General features: G+C 43.0%; 1 protein-coding gene across 3 annotated transcripts in view; it reads left to right on the top strand.

The window, feature by feature from the left end:
* The window catches only part of NADK2 (NAD kinase 2, mitochondrial), a 36,460-nt gene that overhangs the window by 7,573 nt on the left and 4,439 nt on the right, over positions 1-24,448 (top strand). Inside the window, exons 2-9 of one of the 3 annotated variants that reach the window (XM_048502723.1) lie at positions 4,320-4,846; positions 13,417-13,505; positions 14,445-14,533; positions 15,780-15,861; positions 16,261-16,344; positions 18,404-18,540; positions 21,020-21,098; positions 22,625-22,768. In XM_048502723.1, the coding sequence (XP_048358680.1) occupies positions 4,490-4,846; positions 13,417-13,505; positions 14,445-14,533; positions 15,780-15,861; positions 16,261-16,344; positions 18,404-18,540; positions 21,020-21,098; positions 22,625-22,768 (1,061 nt within the window). In that variant the 5' untranslated portion in view covers positions 4,320-4,489. Of the gene's footprint in view, positions 1-4,256; positions 4,847-13,416; positions 13,506-14,444; positions 14,534-15,779; positions 15,862-16,260; positions 16,345-18,403; positions 18,541-21,019; positions 21,099-22,624; positions 22,769-24,448 lie in introns of those variants that run through there. The other 2 variants (XM_048502724.1, XM_048502722.1) reach the window with 2 other exon arrangements.

Raw genomic sequence — 24,448 nt, 5'->3', positions numbered from 1 at the left:
GTACAGGCTGTGAAAAAACACTTTTATACTTCTATAGCTTTATGGAAAAGTTAAACACTATCTTAAAGTGGCCATGTTGGCTCTATTTGTAAAACTACATAAATACGATATTTTATCCTTGATGCTTTATATTTTAAAAGTGTGCTCTTGTTAGTACAGATTATTTACACAGGATAACCTAGTGACGTATATGCAGTGTTTGAGATTTTATTAATCTAGTATATAAAGAATAAAATAAAATCATGTTAACTGTATGGAAAATAAAAAGTAATGTAGTTTGTGTTTCTTATATATTTTCTTTAGCACTCCTGGTTTCAAATATTATCTTTCCATAGAAGGTGACAGTTCCAGAATTTAGCCACACTGTTTCCAGTTTACTGTTATTTTTGAATGCATCAATTGTTTAAACTACTAGCAAACCTCTTCATGCATACACACAGAAATGCTGAAAACAGAAATGCCTGTCCAACAGGTTTTTTTTTTAAAGGTGGTCATTTTTATCATCCATTCCTTGTTTTTAATTTTAAATTTTCTAAAGATGTTTTAAAATGAATGGGCAAATGAGACATGTCAACTACTGTTCTTTCCTCCAGGATTCTGGCAACTCTATTTTGTGGAACTCTACCTCAGGTACCACAGTTAGACTGGATTAACTGTTTAGGATTGCACATAAGAGCATAAGATTAATCCAGTGTAACAGTGGAGTTTGTTCCATGCTTCTAAGATCACAGGAGTCAATAAATGTATAAGGGTGCAACTCTGCTTGCAGTACAAACCTATTAGAGTCTAAGGCAGCGATGGCGAACCTTTTTGAGACTGAGTGCCCAAATTGCAACCCAAAACCCACTTATTTGTAGCAAAGTGCCAACATGGCAATTTAGCCTGAATACTGAGGTTTTAGTTTAGAAAAAAAATGGTTGGCTCCGAGGTGTGCGTTACTCGGGAGTAAGCTTGGTGGTAGTCGGTGGCTTTGCTTTGAAGCAACCATGCAACTCTTCCAACGGGTGAATCACGACCCAGAAGCAAGCCCCATGACTCAGAAGCAAGCCCCATTGCCAGCAACTGAGCTTACTCCCAGGTAAAGGATCATGCTTTAGTTCTTTGCATGAAAATCAGTGGGGTTTAACAGCGCTTAACAGGGTTACCTACACTGCTTCTCCAAAACGAGGTCTTAGGTTTAATGCTAATAATTGAGCCCAGCGGCCCAGGCCAGCCTAGATGTGAGGGAGGCACTCTGTTTGTGCATGCCCACAGAGAGGGCTCTGAGTGCCACCTCTGGCACCCGTGCCATAGGTTCGCCACCACTGATCTACAGAAGCCTCTCAGATCTGCCCTTCCTTTGAGGCAGGCCTCCTCATCTTGCTTTTGTCAGATGAAACTGATATGCACATGCTTATTGGCTTACTTGCACTTACACTGACTATCTCATATTTAGTTATGAACCAATCGGTTGTCTAGATAATAACCACATGATTGTGATAGAACTGATTTAGAGAAAGAGAAGATTGATTTTTTAAAAATATAAATACACAGTCCTATGACAAGCAAATCAGATTTCTCTGGATGAATGACTCAGAGGAAGTCTGGGTGATGTTTTTCAGTGGGTAGCTTGGACGTTTGACAATCCCTGACAGCAGTGAGGCTCTGACTTGGATAACCCCAATGAGCCTGATCTTGTCAGCTCTCTAAAGCTAAGCAGGGTCAACCCTGTCAAGTATTTGGAAGGGAGACCTCCAAGGAACACCAGGGTCATGATGCAGAGCCAAGCAATGGCAAACTACCTCTGAACATCCCTAGCCTTGAATAAACCCACAAGGGGTCACCATAAGCCAGCTGTAACTTGATTCCTCCCCCACCCTAAAATCAGTGAAACAACAAACTGAACCCCCATTTGCTTTTAAAGCCATTTCTTGACATAATATGATTATGCAATGATTAATTTTAGCATTTAACTCCACAGTAGTTGTGGGGTTTTCACGCCTGTATTTTTTAATGTCCTGCTTAATAAAAGGAATATAATCTCTGTGGAAAAATAACTCCTCCCCCCTTTTTTCTCCTCCCCTTCTCCAATCAGGTATCATAGATTTGGAGGATTTAGAAATTCCAGAGAAACATCAGGAAGAGTTACCTGACCTAGGGGGAAAATATATCTTGACCCAGCCTGACCAGGTCAAAAGAGGGTGGGGCCAAGGAACTGATTAATTGCTGGGAAGAGAGGGGCGAGGTCTCTTTCTCTTCCCTTAGGCTAGTCACAGTTTCTTGGAGCTCTCTCAGCCCCACCTACCTCACAGGGTGTTTGTTGTGAGGGGGGAAGGGCAAGGAGATTGTAAGCCCCTTTGAGTCTCCTGCAGGAGAGAAAGGGGGGATATAAATCCAAACTCCTCCTCCTCCTCCTCCTCCTCCTCCTCCTCCTCGGCCGAATTCCCACTGAAAATGTAATCTAGATACAACCAAGTTTCAAAAGAATCGGCACCTTTTCATCCAGGTTCCAACATCCTCACTGCAGCATGGTTCTAGTGAAGACGTCTAGGCTACCCCTTGGAGAGGTGCCTGCTGTCAGGGGTGCAATTGTTAAGCTAGCAGCACCAAAATTTCAGAGTATCTTTAGAAGACCCCCCCCCCCGATGATACCACCCAGGTTTGGTGAAGTTTGGTTCATGGGGGCCAAAGTTATGGAACCTCAAATGTGTAGCCTCATCTATTAACTCCCAGGTCCAGGAAAATCCTGTGATAAGGGGCGGGGGGAGCACCAGAAATGGGACTGATCTGTGTTCCAAGGTTTGGCAGTGGGGAGATCACAAGGAAACCTGGATATTTTGGGTGACTATCCCAGGATTAATCGCCAGTGGGAAATCGCCCTTTCTGCTGGGTCACTAAAGGCAGCAGACCTCTTGCTGGGGCTGTGCAGAGAGCAGCCATTTTTGAACCATGTGCTCATCCAGGGAGATCACTCAGCCTGCCAGGTACTGACAACTGTTTGAGAATTGCAACCTTCTAAGCTTTAATGGCCTACCCTATTTTCAACAACTGCAAGGGTATATGGAGAGGGAGAGAGGATTTGCGTTTACATCTCCTTTATTTTGGAAACCCTTGTTCAATCTGGTGCAATGCTAAAATATACTAGTAACCATTTTATTTTTAATAAATACTTCTAAACCTTAGATGTGGAGAACAGTTTTCCGTACCACGAATGCCCAAGAATGTACCACAATGGCCAAGTTTGCGGATACCAAATTATGTAGGGTGGTGAGAACCACAAAGGATTGCGAAGAGCTCCAAGCGGACCTTGATAAATTAGGTGAGTGGGCTAAGAAATAGCAAATGCAGTACAACGGAGCAAAATGTAAAGTGATGCACATAGGGGCAAAAAATCCAAATTTCACATATACACTACAGGGGTCAGTGCTATCAGTCACAGACCAGGAAAGGGATTTGGGCGTCTTAGTTGATAGTTCCATGGGAATGTCAACTCAATGCATGGCAGCTGTGAAAAAGGCAAGCTCTATGCTGGGAATAATTAGGAAAGGAGTTGATAATAAAACTGCAAAGATTGTCATGCCCTCATATAAAGCAGTGGTGTGACCACACTTGGAGTACTGTGTTCAGTTCTGGTCGCCACATCTCAAAAAGGATATTGAGATAGAAAAAGTGCAGAGAAGGGCAATGAGGATGATTGAGGGATTGGAGCACCTTCCTTATGAGGAGAGGCCGCAGCATTTGGGACTCAACAGTTCTAGTTGTGGATGCAATGCAGGCTACAATATTGGTTCTTCGCCTTACTCAACATTTCAGGCTTACGCAGTTACTCTGCTTTAAAAATCCACGAGACTGGAGGAATAACTGCGGCACAGTTATTCATATTTTACTGGGAACAAGCCCCGACCAATGGCTTGTTTCCGAGCAAGCACGGACAGCCTCAAAGCTCATGAACTTTCATTCAACAAAGTTACAGATCTTCCACCCTTTAAATCTGCTCTTAACTCCTCCCTTTGACGTGCCAGATGTGCGCATGCGCAAGAACGTGAGCCTCACTTATCGTTCAAGGATTCCGCGTTGCTCCGTCTCGCCTCGCGGCGATTGGTCCGAGAGGGCGCAGGCGCAGACACATAACGGGAGTCTGCTTTTTAGAAACGCGTGGGCGTGGAATCTTTGAGCGAATGAGTGGGAGGGCGTGTTTGGATGAGAGCGAACAGTGGGCGTGGCCCCGCTCAGTATTGGCCCGGCGGTGTTTGCGCAAAAACGGTACTGGCCACGCCCCCTTTCGATTCGCTGTAGCGAGGACGCGGCGCCCCCGCGTATCAGAAGGCGGCGGCGAGAAGGTGTGTGTGAGAAGCGGCACGCGCGGCTTTCCCCGCATGCGCAGTGGCTCTGTTCGACCGTATGCGTGCGCCGTGCCGTTGAGGCGCAGCCTGAGGGCGGGCTGGCGGTCGCTTCTGTGGCCGTTGGCGGCAGCGGCGGGGCCCGGAGGACGCTCGGGAGTCCCCGGACGATGACCTGCCTCCCCGGCTTCCTCAGCGGCGGCTGCCCTTGCGTCACGCTCCGCTCCCTGCTCAAATCATCGCGACGGCGCCAGCATCCTCAGCAGCGGCGCTTTACCTTGACGCCCAACCCGACCCTCCTTGCCTCTGCCGGGCTCCCCTCGGCGGCCACCGGGCCCTCGACGCTGTTCTCGCCTTCGCCACGGCGCCTCAGCGCGGACGTGGCCTCGGAGCTCCCCTCGCAAGCCGCCGGCGGCGGCGGGTTCCGCCCCTCCCGGGTGGTGGTGGTGGCCAAGACGACCCGCTACGAGTTCGAGCAGCAGCGGTACCTGTTCGCCGGCCTCTCGGAGGAGGACCTCAAGCAGCTGGTGAGCTGCATTGGATATTGGCCCATTGCTGCTGAATGAGGTGGTGGTCCTCAGGGGGGCGTGGGGTGAGGTAGTAGGGTCCTCAAGGAGTGGATGCGGCGGTACCACCCATTACAGCAGGTGCACGGTTGTGGGATAATGTCCTAGGCAGAATTGAGGGGTGGTCCTTGCAAAAAGAAACTGTGGAGGGCTTGAATCTCTTCTATTGAGGGTTGCTGGTTTTGTGCTTGCAGAAGAGAGCTAGGGTGGTGTTGTGGTTAAAAACAGGTGCACTGAAATCTGGAGAACTGGGTTTGATTCCCCACTCTGCTGCTTGAGCTGTAGAGGCTTATCTGGTGAACTAGATTAGCTTGTGCACTCCAACACAAGCCAGCTGGGTGACCTTGGGCTAGTCACAGTTCTTTGGAGCTCTCTCAGCCCCACCTACCTCACAGGGTGTTTGTTGTAAGGGGGAAGGGAAAGGAAATTGTAAGTCCCTTTGTGTCTCTCTACAGGTGAGAAAGGGAGATATAAATCCAACTCTTCTTTTTTTAAGTTTGCTATTTTGTTTACCATTTTTATTTTCTCAACATACAAAAGAACAAAAAACCCTTTCGCACCCCCCCACATCAATACAAAATAAAGAATATGAAATATGAAAAAGAAAAATAGCCAAATAATGACTTCCTGCTATCCCTTTGTTGAATTCTAATCAAAAACAACATATTTGACAGACTCGTTTTGTTGCTTGTGTTCAGGAGGCCTTTGCACAGTTGTGCACCCAGTGAACACAGGAAACTGGTTCGGTTGCAGGTGTTCCTTGAGAATCAGTTTGTCATGGGGAGAGCAAATTCACACCTTGGTTAGTTGATTTGCTTTATAGGCCGCCTTTCCCCAGTAATGGGCTCAGGACAGCTCACAACAGTCACGTCATAACCTGCAACATCATAACAGCATATAACAATGAAAACTTATCATTATCCCAATATTCAGCCCTTTATGTTCCTCCCATGTAACTTCTGCAAGTGTTTGGGCATCTATAAACTATTAATGAGGGCCTGTGTGCAGTCCTGTTGCCTAATGCAGTGGGAATATATCAGAAATAACTCCCATCTTGCCAAGGTTATTTTATTTAATCTGCCATGTCTGTGGTGATCTGTAGTGAAACAAATAGATACCCCATTGGGCTCCTCTGACCCAGTCTTCGCTGATCTTGGGGGGTTCATGTAAGGAGAGTCACCAGCAACTCTCCTGTAGGGAGAATTTGGTGCCTCTATCTTGAAAAACAGCCCCTCAAAGATCCACACTGACATAACATGTCAGAAGTGGGAATGATGGAGATAATTTTTTTCCCAACATAAGGAAACTATTGGAAATTTTTGCCAGACTCTAGGGGAGTGGTTTTTTGAGGGAGATGCACTATATTTGCAGTGTAGCTGCTGGTGACTGTCCTTACGAGAATCCACAAAGTTGGTAAGATGGGATAGGGGGTCCAATTTTATGGGGCTTCATGTTTTTCCCATTGGAAACAATGGAGAATGGATGGGAACACCCTCTTTGTGGCCTCTTATAATTGAATCTCCTGATACATTCTTTACCAAACTTTAGGTTTCTTCTAAGGAGAATCCCCTGAAACTGTGCTGAAAACTTGGTGGCCTTACTTCAAACCACAGCCTCACCAAAGTCCTACAAAGATTCCCCTAGGGTAGAATGGACCTGAAAAATCCCCCATAGGATTTTCCCTGAGGCAGATTTGCCTTTTCGACTCCATTGAGATGGTGCCTCTTTTTTTTTTCCCTGTTCACCATGTCTGAATTCACACCCCTAATAGGGAGTTAGCTGAATGTGCCTTCTGTTGGAAAAGCCTTAAGTATAACACTTATCAAGGGCTTGAACTTTTACAGAAAATACTTTTTACCAGTAGTGAAACTTACTTTGGCACCCAAGAAACTGAATTAACTTTTAATTTAAACGTTTTTTGATGTTTGAGGTGCAGTTTTGCAGTTTTCACCAGACTTCCTAGCATCCTTCTATGGGGAGGGCCAAGGGAGATTGCACGTGCAGGTATCATAACCCATACCTTTTTGGCTGTAGGAGAAAAAGCTGAGGGTGGGCTTTGAATGGAAAAAACAGCTGGTGGGGAAATAGTTAAGTATCACCTTGTTGTTTTTCTACTCCTGATCTCAGCTGCCCAAGGCTGCTTTTCAATTCTATAAAGTCAGAATGTTCTGTGTATGTGTGTGGCATCTGGTTAGTCATTCAAGTGTGTGTCTCCTAGAAAATCTACTGTTATGCTCAATATAGATACAATTATGAGTTTCGACTTCACAGTCTCCCTTTTCTATAGTGTTATGGCTCACCCATCCTAAAATATGGTGGCTATCAGCTGTTTGATCCCTAGAAATTTTAGGCAACCTACAGTAGCCACTACTAAGGTTTTCTAGACCATTGCAAATTGTAGCCATTTCATTCAGGGAAAGGGCAACTATACATGGTTGCTGATCCCCAGACCGTGACTGCAGCACACATAGAAATATTTCCATTATATTGTGTCGCTGAACAAATGTCTTCTAGCAAGTGACAGCCCCCATAGTCTCATTAAACATAGTTACTGGTACTTCAGATCTTTTCAGCCTATAACAGTATACCTTACACAAATTTCACATGTGTATGACATACTTTAGAGGTATTTGTAACGTGCTTTGTGCATAGTTGCACCCAAACATTCTACCTAGTGTTATTTTGATAACCTTGGTATAAGCAATTTTGTGTGTGCAATGAGCAAAACAGATTTTCCAGGAGACACGTATCTGAATGACTACTGATCCCAGCATTGGCCACACTGGTGTCATTTGGAAGATCAGCTAATTGCGCAGCAGTTTTCAGGGCCGATGTCTTTATTGCAGGGTAGTGTTGTGAAGGCTTGAATGTGTACCACTGTTATTCTATTTCGTTAGTCTTTGACTCTAAAAAGAGGTAAAGAGTAGGTCCAGGTACTTCGGGCCCCCTCTGCACACACAAAATAATGTGTTTTCAAACCACTTTCACAACGGTTTGCAAGTGGATTTTGCTATTCCACACAGCTTCAAAGAGCACTGAAAGCAGTTTGAAAGTGCATTATTCTGCATGTGAGGAATCAACCTAGGAGAAGGATATGGTGGAAGTGTGAAGAAGGATAACGTTTTGGGGAAACGGTTGCACCATGAGCAAAGAAGGTGAAGACTGATATCCACATGGTAGTTACTGCCAAGGTTCCATGGTAATTAGGCAGTGTCTGTGACAGTGTTGTCTACCAGTCTAATAATGCTTGCTGCATTGTCTATACATAGCATAAAGAACAAAGTAACTCCCCTGAAGACCTGTATATAACACTGCCTTCAAGGTCAGTAAGGGTACTGTGTTCTCTTTGTAATGTGTAATGTTGGCAATCAGTCTGCTCTCTGTATCATATCTCCTGGCTCATTTTGAATGAAGTTGTGCACCTGGATGCAGCATGCCGTTTTTTATTATGATTTACAGCATCTCCTTCCTTGATTTATTAGTGTTCCATTTAAGGCAAGTGACCTATAGTAGACAGTTTTTTTAGACAATAGGAGTATTTCTCTTCCATCTCATCTCACTTTTGACTATAACAGGGCTTTAAAACCAGTTCTAATTTAAATGCGGAGCGGTATTTTCGTACCATCATCAAAACTGAGCAGCAGGGCCAAGATCCTGTGTATGAAATAATGGGCCACTAAGCTCTTATTTTCCATTCTAGACTTCTTACTGTTTTTCACACGGTAGCTGAGGGGATTATCTTGATGCTGCCTCAAAGTGATACAACTTTGCCTGTGATATTCTGTTGTGCACAGGCTGTGGAGACAGTAGCTGCTAATCAGAATATTGTTAACTCTGATTCTGCCATTTCTTGGCAGGATCTCAGGCTTTCTTTTCCCACTGTTTTGTAAGTTCTGCATGCTGATGATGTGAATGCCTGTGTGTTCTCACCAAAAAAGATACTAAAACAATTTCTTGAAACAATGTTGTTGTTTTTTAATTTGTTTTTTCTAAAGTCCTTTGTACAGTTCTTCAGAACATAACTAATATTCAAAGACCTAACTAGATACGTTTTTTGTATTGTCAGAGAAGGGTAATTTTCCATTAATTGCTATATTTATCACCTAATTGATTCTCTTAGCTGTTTACTTTTTAGTGGTGGGGATTAAGTACTGCACCAAGAGATTAGCTTCTGAAGGGTGTTGCAGAAAAAGCCATTAGTAATTTAACACTGATTTCTTATCCCTCTTAATCTTCGACTTGGTCATCTAAGCTCTCAATGCAAGTTTCTTTATACATACTGTAAAATTAGTTTGGGTTTAGTTTCCATCAAACTGATTTGAAGTGATGCTGATCCATTTGAGTTAACTTGTCTAATATATTTGCTGACCTCGCTACATTTGCAATAAGAAGGGGAAAATGCTCTAAATACAACTGACATCTAATTGATGGAAATGATGAGAAAATTCAGCTGCCCTGACTCTCTTGAGTTGGATTCCACAAGCTGTCATTAGAAAGTGCTGACAGTTGCCAAACTTCCAGGCTTTCACCTCTGTCCCGCAGCTATTCCCAACCCAGGGAAAGGTTAATCATGGGATTGAGGGATCTGTGGAGTGGGCCGGGGGCTGTGCTGAAAATGGGATGAAATTGTTACCTCCTGCCTCTTTTGACAGTAGCACGCCACTGATGGAACAGCAAGATGGGAGCAGTTTTGCTGTCCTTCCTCTGCAGCTTCTATTCCACATGGGTACTGCAACCCAGGGAATAAACCTTCCCAGGCAGAATTGGACTCTGAGGGTGGGGGAAGTTGAGAAGGTTGGGGATCCTTGTGTGGACCTCACAGGATAGTTGTAAGCTAATGTTAACACAATTCTACACTAACCTTGGTGTTCTCAGTGCTCTTCCCCTGCTTATTTTGGTATCTTAAATGTAGAGCATATGTTAACTAGCATCTGTGTGAGTATTTCTATACATAGGTAAAGGGGGAAGCATGTTTTTAGCACTATTTTTAATGGAATGTGTCTTTGCCAGGCCATTTTTTGATCCCACCAGGCTGGCTTTGTTTGCAGATGCTTGGCTTCTGATAGTGAGTGTTTACATTGTGATCTGATAGGACATTCCAAAGGTCAGATTTTTAGACCCATCTTCCATTGGTGAAACACTTTTGTTTGAACACAGTTCAATCCAAAGTTCAATACCTTGCATTGACAAGATATTTAAGAAGCCGTAACATTCCATAGAATATTTTGTATCTTGGTATCCTGGATCACGTGATTAAACTAAATGCACCAATCTGGTACCTGTTCAGATTTGTGTGGATTATTTCCATAGCAGTTCTTGAAAACAAAGCTGTTGTATATATGGTACTGGATTGTCAGACTTTTTAGCGTCCACTGTGACCACAGGCACCCTAACTACATTCCACATATATGTCACTTTCAGGTAAAAACCCCGCACAAATGGTAGGCTGGCATTTTTGTAGGCTTGTCAACTGCCACTTGAATTATATCACAAGATTTTGCTTCTTGAGCAAGTGGAGCTGCTTACTGCTGCATGAGGAGATCTATAGATTGAAGCACTGCTTTACTAGCATTAGAAGAAAAGTCGAATATGGCATTTCACACTTAAGGTCACACATGGGAAGCCTTCCTACAAATCAAAAGCAGCAGCTGTTACATTTACTTCTATAATCCAGTTGGAATGATGGGGCATGAGGTATTCTGTCATCACAACAAATCCAGTGACAATTAGGGTCCTCTCTTAAGGGGCATTCAACTCCCCTGTCTTCTCCTGTTTCTAGCAGATAGGTCATTTCCTGTTTATTTAACAATTCATTATATTGCCTGTACAGCTGTAGAGTTAGGATGAAATCTAGCTTTCTGTTGATATGTACAAACTATTTTGTGAATTCTGTGAATGTAGCTTGTATTCAGTTTAAACTTCTGGAAGATGTAGCATTCACACAGTATTCTCTCCATTTAATCAGTCAATATTTGTAATTCTGTGCAGCCTTCAAAGTGCTTACAATCAAGTAAACAGGTTGGCCGGCCAGAATTCTAAAAGCTACAGAGAACTGGAATGAAGTACTTGCTCCCTAGAGATGTTGATGTGTGAAAACCACCATCCATTATGTCTGGTAGATTTTTTCCAGTTTTTCTTCTGTGAGTTTAATGACACACTTTGATATGCTTAATATTTTTGAACTCAGTATATTCTAATCTCAGTTTTCTACAGGCACACTGAAGTTCATGCCTGTGCTCTACAAATACAGTTGCCAGGTTGCTAGTGGAAACTAATCTTAATTCCAATAACAATCAGGGTGAGCTTCCAGTATACTCCACTGCAGGCAGAACAAATCCTTTAAAAGCCTCTGGCAATACCAAGAGGTGCATAGACTGCCTCATCCCAAATATCAAGCTTCATCTGTGTCATGGGTTAGGGTCGTGCAGTTGCTATACATGCACCCACCCACCCCCTGCAATAAAGATTCCTTTCTAGACAATAGGTACAAATCGTTTGTATGTTACTTCTTTCAAATAGGAAGCAAAATATCAAACACTTTTCGGCTTCCAAGCCCAGTCAGAATTAGTGGGCTTGTGTATATCTTTTGTTATATACTTTATATTAATAAATGATGTATTTCAAACACTGGCTCTTAAAAATGTCAGGCACACTTTCCTAGCCAGAGATGGATGGCTTGAGAAGCGAGGTAGAGGCAGTGAGCCTGAACTGGGAGAAATGTAGAAATAATGTGATTGCTGAACTGGTGAAATTTTATAGTCCTTCGGCAGAAATCATCCGGAGTGCTTATGTTTCTGTGACCTTTTCCTCCATACCCCATGATGTTTAAACATTATTTAAAACTCACTGAGACTCAAGGTAGGTTGTAAAACAATGCAATCGGGACTAGTATGAAACATACAATAAACAATGCAGTAAAAGTAAATTACGTGGAGGAACAATGCTATAAAAGCATCATGATACAAGTAATAGGAGAAGGAAAGGGAAAAAATAAATAAACTCCAGCCTGTTCCATTTATAGAAAAATGCTCTCCAGAATAATTTCATTTTACCACGTCTCTATTCCCTTCGTAAGAACGTAGGAGTTCTCATTGCGGTACAACTGTAGTCGTGTAGATGCCTGTGTCCTTGATTATAGTCTGTCATCTGCAATTTCTGCGATTCAGCTTGGGAACCTCTTTCATAAAATTGTTTGTAATAATATTTGATGGAGTCAGTCAAATAAATGTATCAAACTTTTTCAGAACTAAATTTGGAGGTGTAAAGCTTTGCAGAGATGTAGAGTTTGCAGGACTATCCATTACAAGTCAGTAATAGAATGATAGAGCTGGAAGAGACCACAAGGGTCTTCCGGTCCAACAATCAAAGCACTCTTGACAGACAGATGAGCATCCCGCCTCTGTTTAAAAAGGGGAAGGAGGAAACTATCAGCTGATGAGGCAGTGTATTCTACTGTCAAATAGTTATATACTGAGTAGAATGAAAAATACATCTGGCTGCAAAGCATTTGTCTTCAGTACATGATTATCAGGGTAGGTTGTATTTCTAAATTGCAGATCCAGGTACTAATTTCCTCCGTCAAAAATGGTTTGATTTTTAGCTGCTTTTGAAACGTTGTAATGTGTTCATCTCATTGGTAGCAACAGTGTAAAAGGGGCCAATATTTTTTGAAATTGTGTCCTGCTTGTCCTGCATTCAGACAGTGTAATAGATGGAGCCAATTTAACTCATGAATGCAGCACTTAACAACTCAAAGTGAAACAAAACATTCATCCAAAATCAGTTTCCTTCACAACACTGGGTAGAGAGCATCACAAAGCCTTGCAGTTATAGTAATGGCCTTGCTTTTTGCAGTGAATATTCTAACTTCATGAAGAAGTGGCTTTTGGATCAGGACCTAACCATTTGAACATAAATGGCTTAGAACTTAGATGGGAGAGATAGACTTTACAAGACCCAGACTATGAAAGGACTTAAGAAATGTAAGCATCAGCATATGGAACATGACATGGAGACATACTGGTAACAATTACACGTGGTTGTAAAGATGGTTAAAGGTTGTTACAATCTTGTATACAGAATTTGCGGCCTTTTAAAATTTTTTTGCCTCATTTCAAGGATGTTAACGTTAAATATTAGATCAGTGGTTCTTAACCTTCCTAATGCTGCCACCCTTTAATACAGTTCCTCAAGTTGTGGTGACCCCCAACCCTAACAATTTACCCATTTTACAGATGGAGAACACTGATGCAGAGAGTCTTAGGCGACCCCTGTGAAAGAGTCGCTTGACCCCCAAAGGGGTCCCGACCCCCAGGTTGAGAACCACTGTATTAGATGAAGATATGTTAACATTTGCTTGTTTTAGTTACATCAGGATATTTATGAAATTAGTTTTCATGTTTATGACAGTATGAATTCTGTCACTAATCTTGGGGTTTGAAATCCTAAATTTTTCAAAGCTTGACATTGTGTTGCAGTGGTTTTTGGGGGCCGTTGCCTTCTTTGCTAAAAGGTAGCTTTATCTTTTGCAGCTTGCGTTAAAGGGATCTAATTACAGTGGGCTACTTGAGCGACATCATATTCATATTAAAAATGTGGAGCACGTTGTCGACAGTTTAAGGTAAGGGTATGTATCAAGAATTTTGACTAGTTGGAAATTATCTTAGTGATCAGAATTCTTGATATCTGGAGCATAATTCTAATATCTGTCCTAATAATACATGTTATGATGATGACTTTGAGCAAAGCCGTTTTTCACAGAAGAGATTATAAACACTCAGCCTGGTCCTTCAGTCATTTTCTGTTCAGCCGCTACCAGCATAACACCATATGTTCCTTCTGAAAGTTTGAATTTCAGAAGCATCTTATGTTTCTGCAAAAGGATAAAGTGTCTGTGTAGAAAAAGAAGCAAAACATTTCGCTGCATAGACAGTTATGTTAGTTGTGTCCAGTATTCTCAAAGCTCATTAGTATTTAGTCAACTATTCAATAGTATGTGAGTTGTCTGAACCTGTATCCTATTGAATATAATATTAAGATTAATTCAATTTGGTTGGGGGATGAACTGTGTTGTATATCTTGGTTGATGACCTTCACTACTTTGTGAGCCACCTCCTAAATACTTATAAAGGGAGGTACAGGATAAATATTTTAAATAACATTACATTTTCACCAAGTCAGCTCATGTTCGACTGCAAGCTCTAGTATGTCCTGTTGATACCAAATGGGCTTATTTCCTAACAACCCAAAAATCGTCTCGTGTGTGTTGATCGGTGAGTGGGTCACATCTATTGTGGAAAGGTGGAGAGAAACACTGGGCCAATTGCTGTCCAGCGTAAATAGCTGGAGGCTTTTTATGAAGTGATTACTGTGCAAGTTACAAATACCTTCCATGATGCTTATTTTCACGCTGCTATACTCAGTGTACATGGTTAACTTGTCTGCTTTCCCCTTGGAGCTATTGTCTGGCTTTAATAACCTGGTATTTTTAACTTGAAAGCTTGCATTCTTGATTCCTGAACCTGACTCATGAGACCTCATATTTCCATAAACCTTCTAGGAATGAGAAGATTGAGGTACGGCTTGTGAAACGCAGAGAATATAATGAAGAAACCATTCGGTGGGCTGATGCTATTATAGCAGCAGGAGGTATTAACTTGTGAGTGGGGGATGGTACTTTGAGTTACAATAGACTTGTGTGAGGACTTTTGTAGCAGCCTGGAGAATTATTGGTTGGACCCCAAAGAATTTAAACTGATGTATCGGGATAGTGAGTCTGTTCCTGATAGCTTTCAATTCAGCAGATTCAGAATGAAGAATTTTAAGCAGGATTAAAGCCTGACTTTTCCCGAACAAGACAAATAAATATCCTTACCTAATTTTGTATGTCTGTGAAGATAGATTTGAAAGATTACCGATTCACTCCAATACATGTGCTTATGCTGTTGCTTACTAGACTTGAACTTTCCTATCTAACTGCGATAGATAACTTTGTTACTTGGTTTGAGCACAGTCAGCATATCTGTTATGCTGCTGTGTACATTTTTGTAGACTTTCTGTGTGGGATAATCTCATAGAATTCTTTCAGCAAACTGTTTGGAAGTTATAACAGCAAAACTTGCAAAAATGTACTTTTAAAGTCTGAGGCAAATTAAGGAAAACAGCAATATGTTTCTAGAGCAAGTATTGGTGAGTAGCTAAGGCCGTTTCCGCACGGCGGCGGAAACGGCGAGGTCGGCGCATTGCGCGCCGACCTGAAGACGCTGGGACCGGGTCCGCGCATGGATCGGTCTCTGAAGCAGTTGGCAGCCGGCGGCGCCGAGCCGCACCCAGCCAACCTGTCCGGAGCCTCCGGCGTTCAGTCGCCGAGGCCTGTTATTTCGGCCAATCTGCGCCTGAAGCAGGCGCCTGCAGGGCCAGGGTTGCGGTCCCCAACTTCTCCGCGACGCCGAGGCCCGGGAGAAGGTGGAGTGCCGGTGGGGAGGCGGCATGAAGCCGCTGCCGCTTCGCCGGCAGCGAAAGCCTTCGCCGGCAGCTTCTCAAAAGAGCTGGGAAGCTCTGGGGAAACGCCATACTTCAGGCCAGCCGAGGCGGAGCGCTGGCGGCTGCCGCGCAGCTGCGCCCGTCATGCGAATGGCAGCCTGGAGACGGTGTTTTTACCGTCTCCAGGCCGCCATGAATTGCCCGTGCAGAAACGGCCTAAGTTTTTGGGCATCCATAGCTACTATTTTTTGATACCAATTTGTGTTTTACATTAAGATCTGTTCTTTTTTGGTATAAGGTTCTACAAATGATATACAGCGTACAGGCATAAGCCTGCTTGTACATGACATTTTAGAATATTTAAATGTTCTCACAGAAAAGCAACCTGATCTCAACTGTGTACTCCACCTAGGTGATGGCACAATGCTGTTGGCAGCCAGTAAGGTGCTGGACCGATTAAAACCAGTTATTGGAGTAAACACAGACCCAGACAGGTGAGCCCAGGACACTCAGGAATCTTGCATTATTGTAAGCCAGTACAATATAACTCTAGGGGTGGTTGCTTTCCATAAATATTTATTTATCCTGGATAATATGTATAGTGAATTGTGTGTCCTTCATTTATATGGGGAAGTACAATTGTAGATTTTGGTAAGTTATAGTTTTGTAATGTCTTTAGATTTCAATCTTAACCTTTGACAGCATGAACTCCCAAACAAGAATTATTATGAAAGATGGCTTTGGCACACTTGGCAGCCTGTGTAAAGCAATTGACAGATTGCTTGCTGTCCCAGAAATAAAATCTAAAAGGCAATAAGCAAGACAATACTCAATTATATTTATGTTTTAGAATGGGTCAGAGGAAATAGTTCTTTCCCTTTTTTTAAACCTAGGTCTGAAGGTCACTTGTGCTTGCCAGTGCGCTACACACATTCATTTCCAGATGCCCTACAAAAGCTCTACCGTGGTGAGTTCAGGTAGGTAGGTAATTTAATTTTAGGGAAAAAATCAATAAGGCAGTTCAACATTAAATGAAGTTCAGGAAGTTCATTTACAGATTATTGTAATATTAATACAAGAAGACAGTATTGAAGAACTAGTACTGCAGTGTCATATTAAAGTAAGCCATATAGTTGTTGTTCATTTATTCTGGATAATTTTAAAATGTGTAAACTTATAAAATTGCTTTCTTGAGTAGGCTTGTGAAGGACTGAACCTAGGGTGTTGTAGAAGTATTAGTTATACTAGGCAGTGTAATGAAATGCATTTTGCAAGCCAAAATTATGTTATGGTAGCAGTAAATCTGATTTCTCCACCTTTGTCAGAATTACAAGGACAGCTAAAATAGGATTCCTTGGCTTAGCCCTTTTTCTCCTTCATTCAGTTGTATAATGTTGAAAACGCTGATCAGCTAAAAAGCAACATACTAAAACACCAAAATCTCTCCACCTTTTTAACTTCAGAAGGATCAGAAAAAGATACCGCTGGATCCAGCCATCTACTTTACTCCACCATCCCCAGTTCTCTTCCTTACTATAGCTGTTGTTCCTATATGGCTTTAGTCTTCAGCATATCCATTTGGAGGCTAAAATGCTTTTTCACCAGTGGAAAAGCTGGCTGGATCCAAGCCTAAGTCCTCCCTTCTCTAAGCAATCTTATTCTAAACTAGCGTAACCGGCCATGCGTTGCTGTGGCTTAGATTAGAGTGGGGGCCACAGGGCAGCTTCCTCCCTCTGGGACTGTGCTGGATCTGCCTACCCGGAGTGTTGTAGGGGGGGTTGCACCATCCCTCCTTCCTGTAAAGAGCTGTAAGGTTGCCCCCCCCCCCCGGGCTGGAGTGAGCTGTGGGCCTGGACTGGGGCAAATCGGCTGGGCCTGCGAGTTTTGCAATGGCAGCTGGCTTGCCTCCTCCCGGCGGTCCCACGCTTGAAGTGGGGGTTGGGGTTGGGGGGCAGCATGGGGGAAAGGGGGAGGGGTGGGGGATTTTCTCTGGCCGCACGTGAGTAAAAGTGGTTAGGGCGGCGCGTTGCGAACCCCCCTCTCCCTGGTACCTTTGCCACTGGGTGCAGGAGAAGGTGATGTGGAGACTGGCTGATGGGGCGTCGAGGCGGGGGGTGTGGAGGTGGGGCCTGTGGGCGGTGGTGCAGTCGGTGGCCGGAAGAGCAGGAGGCGGTGAACAGAGAGGAAGGCCGTTCCTGGCGCTGTGGTCATTGAGGGCTGGGAAGGTCAGTTGCTGGAAGCCGGCGGTACGGAGTGCGTGTTTGGGGAAGCGAAGGTGTGTGTCGGCAGCGTGCGTACTGGGCAACGGTGGGTGAGTTTGCCTGGCAGTTGAAGGAGGCGTTCTAAGCTGTGTTGTAGGCATGCGCCGTGGGTTTTTGGTGGAAATTTGGGGTTTGCAAGGCATAGGAGTGGTCCCACAGTGGGGGAAGGAGCTAAGAACACGGAAGGAGGCATGTTGGATGGCATGTGAAAATTTCACGCCGTATGGTCTAGCCGTTTGGGAGCCTATTGGTTACCTACAAAGTCACGCTTAGCTTTTTATAGATATAGATTGCCAGAATTTTTCTGGTACAGTAGTTAATGAGAATATTTTTTTCTTGTCTTAAGTCTGTGTAGACTAAACTTCAGTGGGTTGGATCCAAGCATAACTTGGGAGAAGCTGAACTCTCCCTGTAATTCTATATGTCCCCTGAAAAGCTGCTGCTGAGGTCAAGCACCCTGTCCCAAACAAAATATCATGTGACAGAGGACTACCTTCCTTTTTCCTCAGCTCAGCCAGAGGTTTTTGCATAATTTCCTTTTCTTGCATGCTCCCCCACTGCTGCATTTTATTTACAAGCAGTGTTTGAGGATGTATAGAAATTGCTGGAGGAATGGAATATCTTCTTTGAATTCCTTCAGTTTGTTAGTTTGGACCCTAACCAAATTATTTTTATACCACTGACGAACATGGAATACTTCTGTGCAGGTTACCCTGTAGAGGTAGTTGAAACAGATTGTGTATTTACACTTGCTTTGATCCACCTTTTGTTTAAGATGGCAGTGGCGGCAGCGAATCCGGTTGTACCTTGAAGGGACAGGTGTTAACCCCGTCCCTGTTGACTTGCATGAACAACAGTTGAGTCAAGAACAGCATAGCAGAGCCCATGTTAATGAGAGATTTCAAGATCAAAGTAAGTATAATCTTCACCTTGAAATCAATTCAGTTTGAAACACCTTATTTTCACTGGTAGATAGGAAAACTGACAAAGTACTCTCCTCCCCACAATCCCTGAAGGCAGGGAGGCAGGAGGACATCTTGTTGCAGGGAGGCAGGAAAATTATTTCCACTTCTTGTCTCCTGTAGTGGGAGAAGGGCAAGGAAAGAGTTCCATGTTTCTTCCATCATGTGCCTTTACTTACTGGAACTCTGCTCTAAAAAAAAAGGCTGCTTCTTTTCTACTACTTAACTTCCCATTCTTCTGAGCCCTCTGCTCAGCCATGGCAACAGCCTCAGCAGCTTCCTCGCCTCATCAGGAAGACATTCTCCAAGCAAGAAACCGAGACGGTCATCCCCTGACAGCGAGGCAAAAGGACCACACAAGCCTATGCAGCTTTCCATTCTTCAGTAACACCTAAGTAAGAGTGACCATCAAGCTCCTCAGGATGTGAAATGTGCAGTGGCAGGCATTTGCATTTGGGAAGGGAAACCCGGACACACACACTAAGGAAGTCTACAGACAGCATGGGGATTATGCCAAGGCTCATACTGTTGGGAGAAGGGCACACAGCGAATTGGTGTGTAAGCAGCAGGTGCGATCTCCTTGCAGTGTTGCTGAATTCAGGCTGGAAGGAAGCCGAAAGCCTCTCAGTTCCAATGAAACTCAATTGTTAATGCCCAGTGCGGTCAGACAAAGGAAGGCATCTGTGGAAAATTGATAGACGCAAGTTCTGTTAGAGTCTCTGAGGGAGGTTTCGGTAAACCTTTCTCATAGTTCTTTTGCTAGTGGCAGTAACTTCAGCCAGAAGAGTGCCTGAATTGGTAGCACTGTCAATAGCAAAATGATTCTGCGTTTTCCCCAGGACACATGGTTTTTCCTATTGATCCTACCTTTAGGATCTTACATTTACTCCAAGTCAGGTTGGTCTTTCATCATTCACAGCATCATTTACCTGCCATCTCTTTGCCCTAAACCTTCTTACCTAAGGGAAAAGAACTGGCACTTGTTAATAGACATTGTGTCTGTCCATCAGCCGCACTGCTCCTTTCAGAACATCAGCTTGTTTGTGGGTTACTAGGGGGCAGGGAGTGTCTGAGCCAATCCTGATCAGGTGGATTACTGAGTGTATATCACTGATGTACTTTTCTTGAGGTCTTCCGGTGCCGGCAGGTGTCACAGCTTGGTCAGTGAGAAGTACAGCCGCCGATGCAGCTTTCAGTGCCAGTGCTCTGATATCTGTTAAGTTGTTACATGTAGGCATCTGCTTCTGTATTCATTGGATATTATAGAATAGATTTCATTTCTTCAGCTGATGCAGCATGTGGGCGACGGGTTCTTTAGCAAGTACTCTGATTCCTGTAGCTTTCTGATTGGCTGGCATTTTTCTTCTCTTCTTAGTCTTGGGAGCACAGCTTGGTAATATCCCAATCATCAGAATGTTCCATATTTTCATGTGAAGAGAGAACATCTGACTTAACCGTAAACGTTACTTTTATTTGAAGATGACTGCACTGTGGATCCTCCCTGTTTTTTGAAGGGGAATCACTTCAAAGAATTGGGATCTCAGGGATGGGCATCAGTGCCTGTCCAGGCTCCTCACATATTGTTCCAATTTATAATTATTTGCAGTTTTGAAACTGTCTTTTCTACCTTCTGCTATCTTTGCATGTGTAATATGTTCTATTTTTTGAGAAACATCTTCTGCAGACCTTCAATTCATTTTGGATAAGACACTCTGCGATGAGCTATACTAGCTACAGAAGTCTCCATACTGGGGATGGTGAGCATTTCCTCCCCACTGAAGACAGAAGGAACAACCTTCTTTTTGCTTCCAAGGATTGTGGGTAGGAGAGTATCCAGTCCAGTGTCCTCTTAAAGTCAAATAAACCTTCAGAATAAGTCCACTTTTCCAGTCGTTGATTAAATCATTTTTCTTAAAATATGGAGGTTAGTTCTTAATGCACTATCTGAGATGAGCAGGAGAAACTTCAAGCTTTTAGAACGGAAGCCGAATGTACACAGTTTGATCATTAGGCCGCCATACAACAAATGGGTCAGAGGATTTCCATGAATAGAAGGGAACATTAACTGTGGATTCAGATGTCTCACTGCTGATGCAGATGTCCAGCTCTCCCCTCATTTCATTTTTGGGAGGTCCCCTGTCCCCCAGGAGTGCCATTTGGGGTACATAAGAAGTGGGGAGGTGAGGAAGATTCACTCTGCTGATGGAAATCCTTTCTATCAATGGATGTTCCATGCAGTCCTTTAAGGTAATGTCTCATCAGTGGATAGTGTCTGTAAATACGAAACAACTTTTCTCAGTAGTAGCAAATGTTCATATCTGTGTGCAACTGTGCTAAATAATTTAAACGTTTATGTCGTATTTGTCTCTAGAGACTTTTATCCTCCTAAGTTTATATTTCTTTTCAGTGTTATTTGTTCACATCTGTAGGGCCTCAGATTTCTGGACCACATCTGTTGCCAGTGAGAGCATTAAATGAAATTTTCATTGGAGAATCCCTCTCATCCAGGTACATAAAGTACCATCTACACAGAATTGTGGTTTGTCACAGCTTGTAAACTTCAGTGTGAAAACATGGAATGTGCTTTTGCTGCCATATTTTATGTAAAATGTTCATTCTCCTTCAGTGGGGCTGCATCATTCACATACGGTTTGGTTACGCCAATACTGTCCGAGCAGGGCTGTAGAAAACTTGCTCCTTCCAGAACTATAGGGGCAGTCCTTCCCCTTTTCCTCCTGGAGTAACAAGCTTTGCTCCACCTAAAAAAAAATAATTCTCACCTTTTAAATTAACCTTAGTGTGGGAAAAAAAATGAATGACTTCGCCCCACTGAAGAGAAGACACCTTCACGGTAGGTTCCAATTTGTCTTTCTCTTTCAGTGGGGCTGCATCATTCACACATAGTTATACGCCAGAGCTTTGAACCTGTTCACGTGACAATTGTGTCTGGTGGCACAGAGATCTATCCCAGAGAGGCCAAATCTCCTGCCTGGCAGAACACTGCCGGATTCAGGGCTCACTCGTCCCGATCTATGTCGGACCAGCCTAACAAGTCTGGGTGTGTATTTACTATCAAACTGTGTGTGAATGACTTCGCCTCACTGAAGAGAAGACACCTTCACGGTAGGTTCCAATTTGTCTGTCGGGAGATCCAAATTATACTTTTCTGTTTATGAAAGAAGTCAGCAGAGTTCTATTACAGTGTTGGCCCCTCCATGCTTTAAGGATGCATGTTTTAATGGACACGTTTTACTTTTCATCTTTTGCCTTTGGACCAGTGCATCAGTGGTTCTTTTTTTTTTGTGGGTCTCTGAATTTCCATTACCATGCTGAGTTGTCAGACATCTTATGCATGGCTCCACATGTGTGCAAGAGCAAGAAGGGAAGGTGATGACGCTTGCTAAATTGCTCTTGGCACATGGAATGAGTAGATGAATAAGTTCTATAAGTGCAGTGGATTGCTTCATTGCTAGTAAGTTGCTAATACAGAGAGTGGTGTGAAGATCAAAATGGTAAATATGAAAATAATTATGTAGCTATAAGATAGATGAAATTATCTGTGTCAAAGGAATGAAGTTGTATTGTTTGACCGAGTGAAGAAAGGAGTTTAATTGTCTCAGCTGAGTTATGGCGGATTCCATTTTAGCAATGTGAACTGAACCCTTGTATGGGTGGGAGATTGTTTTTTTCATTTCCAGCTCAAATGTTCTTCATTCTAGTAGCTATAGCATTTCATGAGTACAAAGCTAGAAAACGTTATTGAAAGCATTTGTGTGCTTGCATGCTAACTTCTCTTAATTGCAAACAAACCCACAATATTAGCAGAAAATTCTAAAAGGCTTTCAAAATGGCTTGCTAATGATTACTAACCATTTGTGTTATGAAATAAGACAAACTACCAATCAAAAACTAATCTTGACCTTTTCTTTAAAAAGTGCTGTACTAAATTCAATAATGAAATTTTCAGCCATGTTTGAATTGGTCCTTTTAGATTTGTACCTGCCTGATGTGGGGCTGTGTTCTGTCTCATTCAGGGTGAACTATAAGTCCTGCAAACCCAGTTTTAAATTCTCCCTTCATAGGGCCTCTTATTATGAAATATCAGTTGATGATGGTCCGTGGGAGAAACAGAAGAGCTCAGGTCTCAACATATGCACTGGAACTGGATCAAAAGCCTGGTAAGTTGGTGTGCTGTTGTTTCAATTATGGGTCTAGCTTATTCAAAATCCTCCTCAGGAATAAATAACATGTGATGGACCAAAGGGAAATGGTATATAAAAACTCCATTCTGTATAATGTACTTCAAAGCTAGTAGCATGCAGAAGCAGAAAAACTTGACTGTGAAGAGTCAGTTCATCAAAGAGTCTTTCTGTGGCCCCTTCTGCACGGGCCAAAAACCTGGGTGAGAGTCTGTTACATGAATTCAACCCCACTCCCGAACCATTCGCATGGCTGGCCGACCCATGGACAGCCATTCAATGTGAATGGGGTGCGCACATGAACCTCTGAGTCCAAGTCTAAATCAAAGCTGTATAACAACTATATCTTATTTCAAAGGTGTAGAAATCTGTAACAAACCAGATCAAACAGCCAAATGCCATCTGAGCTGTGCTATTAAGAACATCTTAATATTTGTTCATTAGTCTGCCTCTTTCCTTCCTGCCAAATTTCTCCCCACTGTTATTCTGTTCCCCTGTTTTATGATTGAACTTTGAAAAGCCTATAGCATGATGATCTCTGAGGTCAAACACAGGAGAGAAAGGGGAGATCACCTCAGTTCTTTAAGCAAGTTCAGTAGTGGTTCTCAACCTTCCTAATGCCGTGACCCTTTAATACAGTTCCTCATGTTGTGGTGACCCCCAACCCTAACATTTATCCATTTTACAGATGGAGAACACTGATGCAGAGAGTCTTAGGTGACCCCTGTGAAAGGGTTGTTTGACCCCCAAAGGGATTGCAACCCACAGGTTGAGAACCACTGAGTTATACATTTACATTAGTGAGGTATGGGGTGGAACAATTGAATAAAACCTTCCAGGTGATATATAGTAAAGCTGACCAACAAGACTATCAAAAGAAATAGAGAACATTCCTGCCAGTGAGTATAAGGGAGGTGGATGATAACATGTTAACATGAAATATAAAATGCTGTATTGTAGTACAGACTGAATGTTCAAAAGATCTAAGAAAAGAACAGTACTCCATTGAGTACTGTTGGGCTTGTACACACACCGCAGGGCTTTTATCAGTCTGTCAGTGTCAAACTGTAGGGCAGTCTTGGAAATCATTTACAATGTAAAGAACAATGTAAAGAACCGTTTGTGATTTTGCTGGGTTGGCTGTTGTGAATTATGACACAGGTGAATTGAAAGAAGGACTTTCATGGGTGTGCCAGACAAGTTGCACAGTACTGGATTGTAGTCTTTGGGATAATTCAGGCTCAGCGGCGGTGAACAAGCCTTGTGTTTGCATGACTTCCAATTTAATTTGCTGTGTCAGAAATATCAGCAAGCTGTGAATTGTGTCCCCTCCAGCCCTGGATTGGAAAACATGACTCAGAGCTAGTTGGAATCCTGTCTGTAAAAGGACACAAACAGTAATGTGGTTTCAGTGTCAAGCAAGTTGCTGGTTAAGTTGAAAGTCACTAATAAACTCCGTCCACATAAAGGGCATTTGTGATGTATAGAGAACATGATGTACCCCTAGGAGTAGCAGCATCAAAAGTGATCTGTTGCGTTGGATTAGTTATGTATAAGTGAGTCATAAAAGACTGAAATGAAATACGGTGACCAGTGGGCTTAAATTCTTCTCTGTTGAGTTGTAATTAAATCTGGGTTGCAAAATATTTACTTTGGAGC

The sequence above is a fragment of the Sphaerodactylus townsendi genome, linkage group LG07, assembly GCF_021028975.2.
Source record: "Sphaerodactylus townsendi isolate TG3544 linkage group LG07, MPM_Stown_v2.3, whole genome shotgun sequence".
In the NCBI taxonomy this organism is placed as follows: Eukaryota; Metazoa; Chordata; class Lepidosauria; order Squamata; family Sphaerodactylidae; genus Sphaerodactylus; species Sphaerodactylus townsendi.
This window is presented reverse-complemented; position numbering and strand designations above follow the sequence as displayed.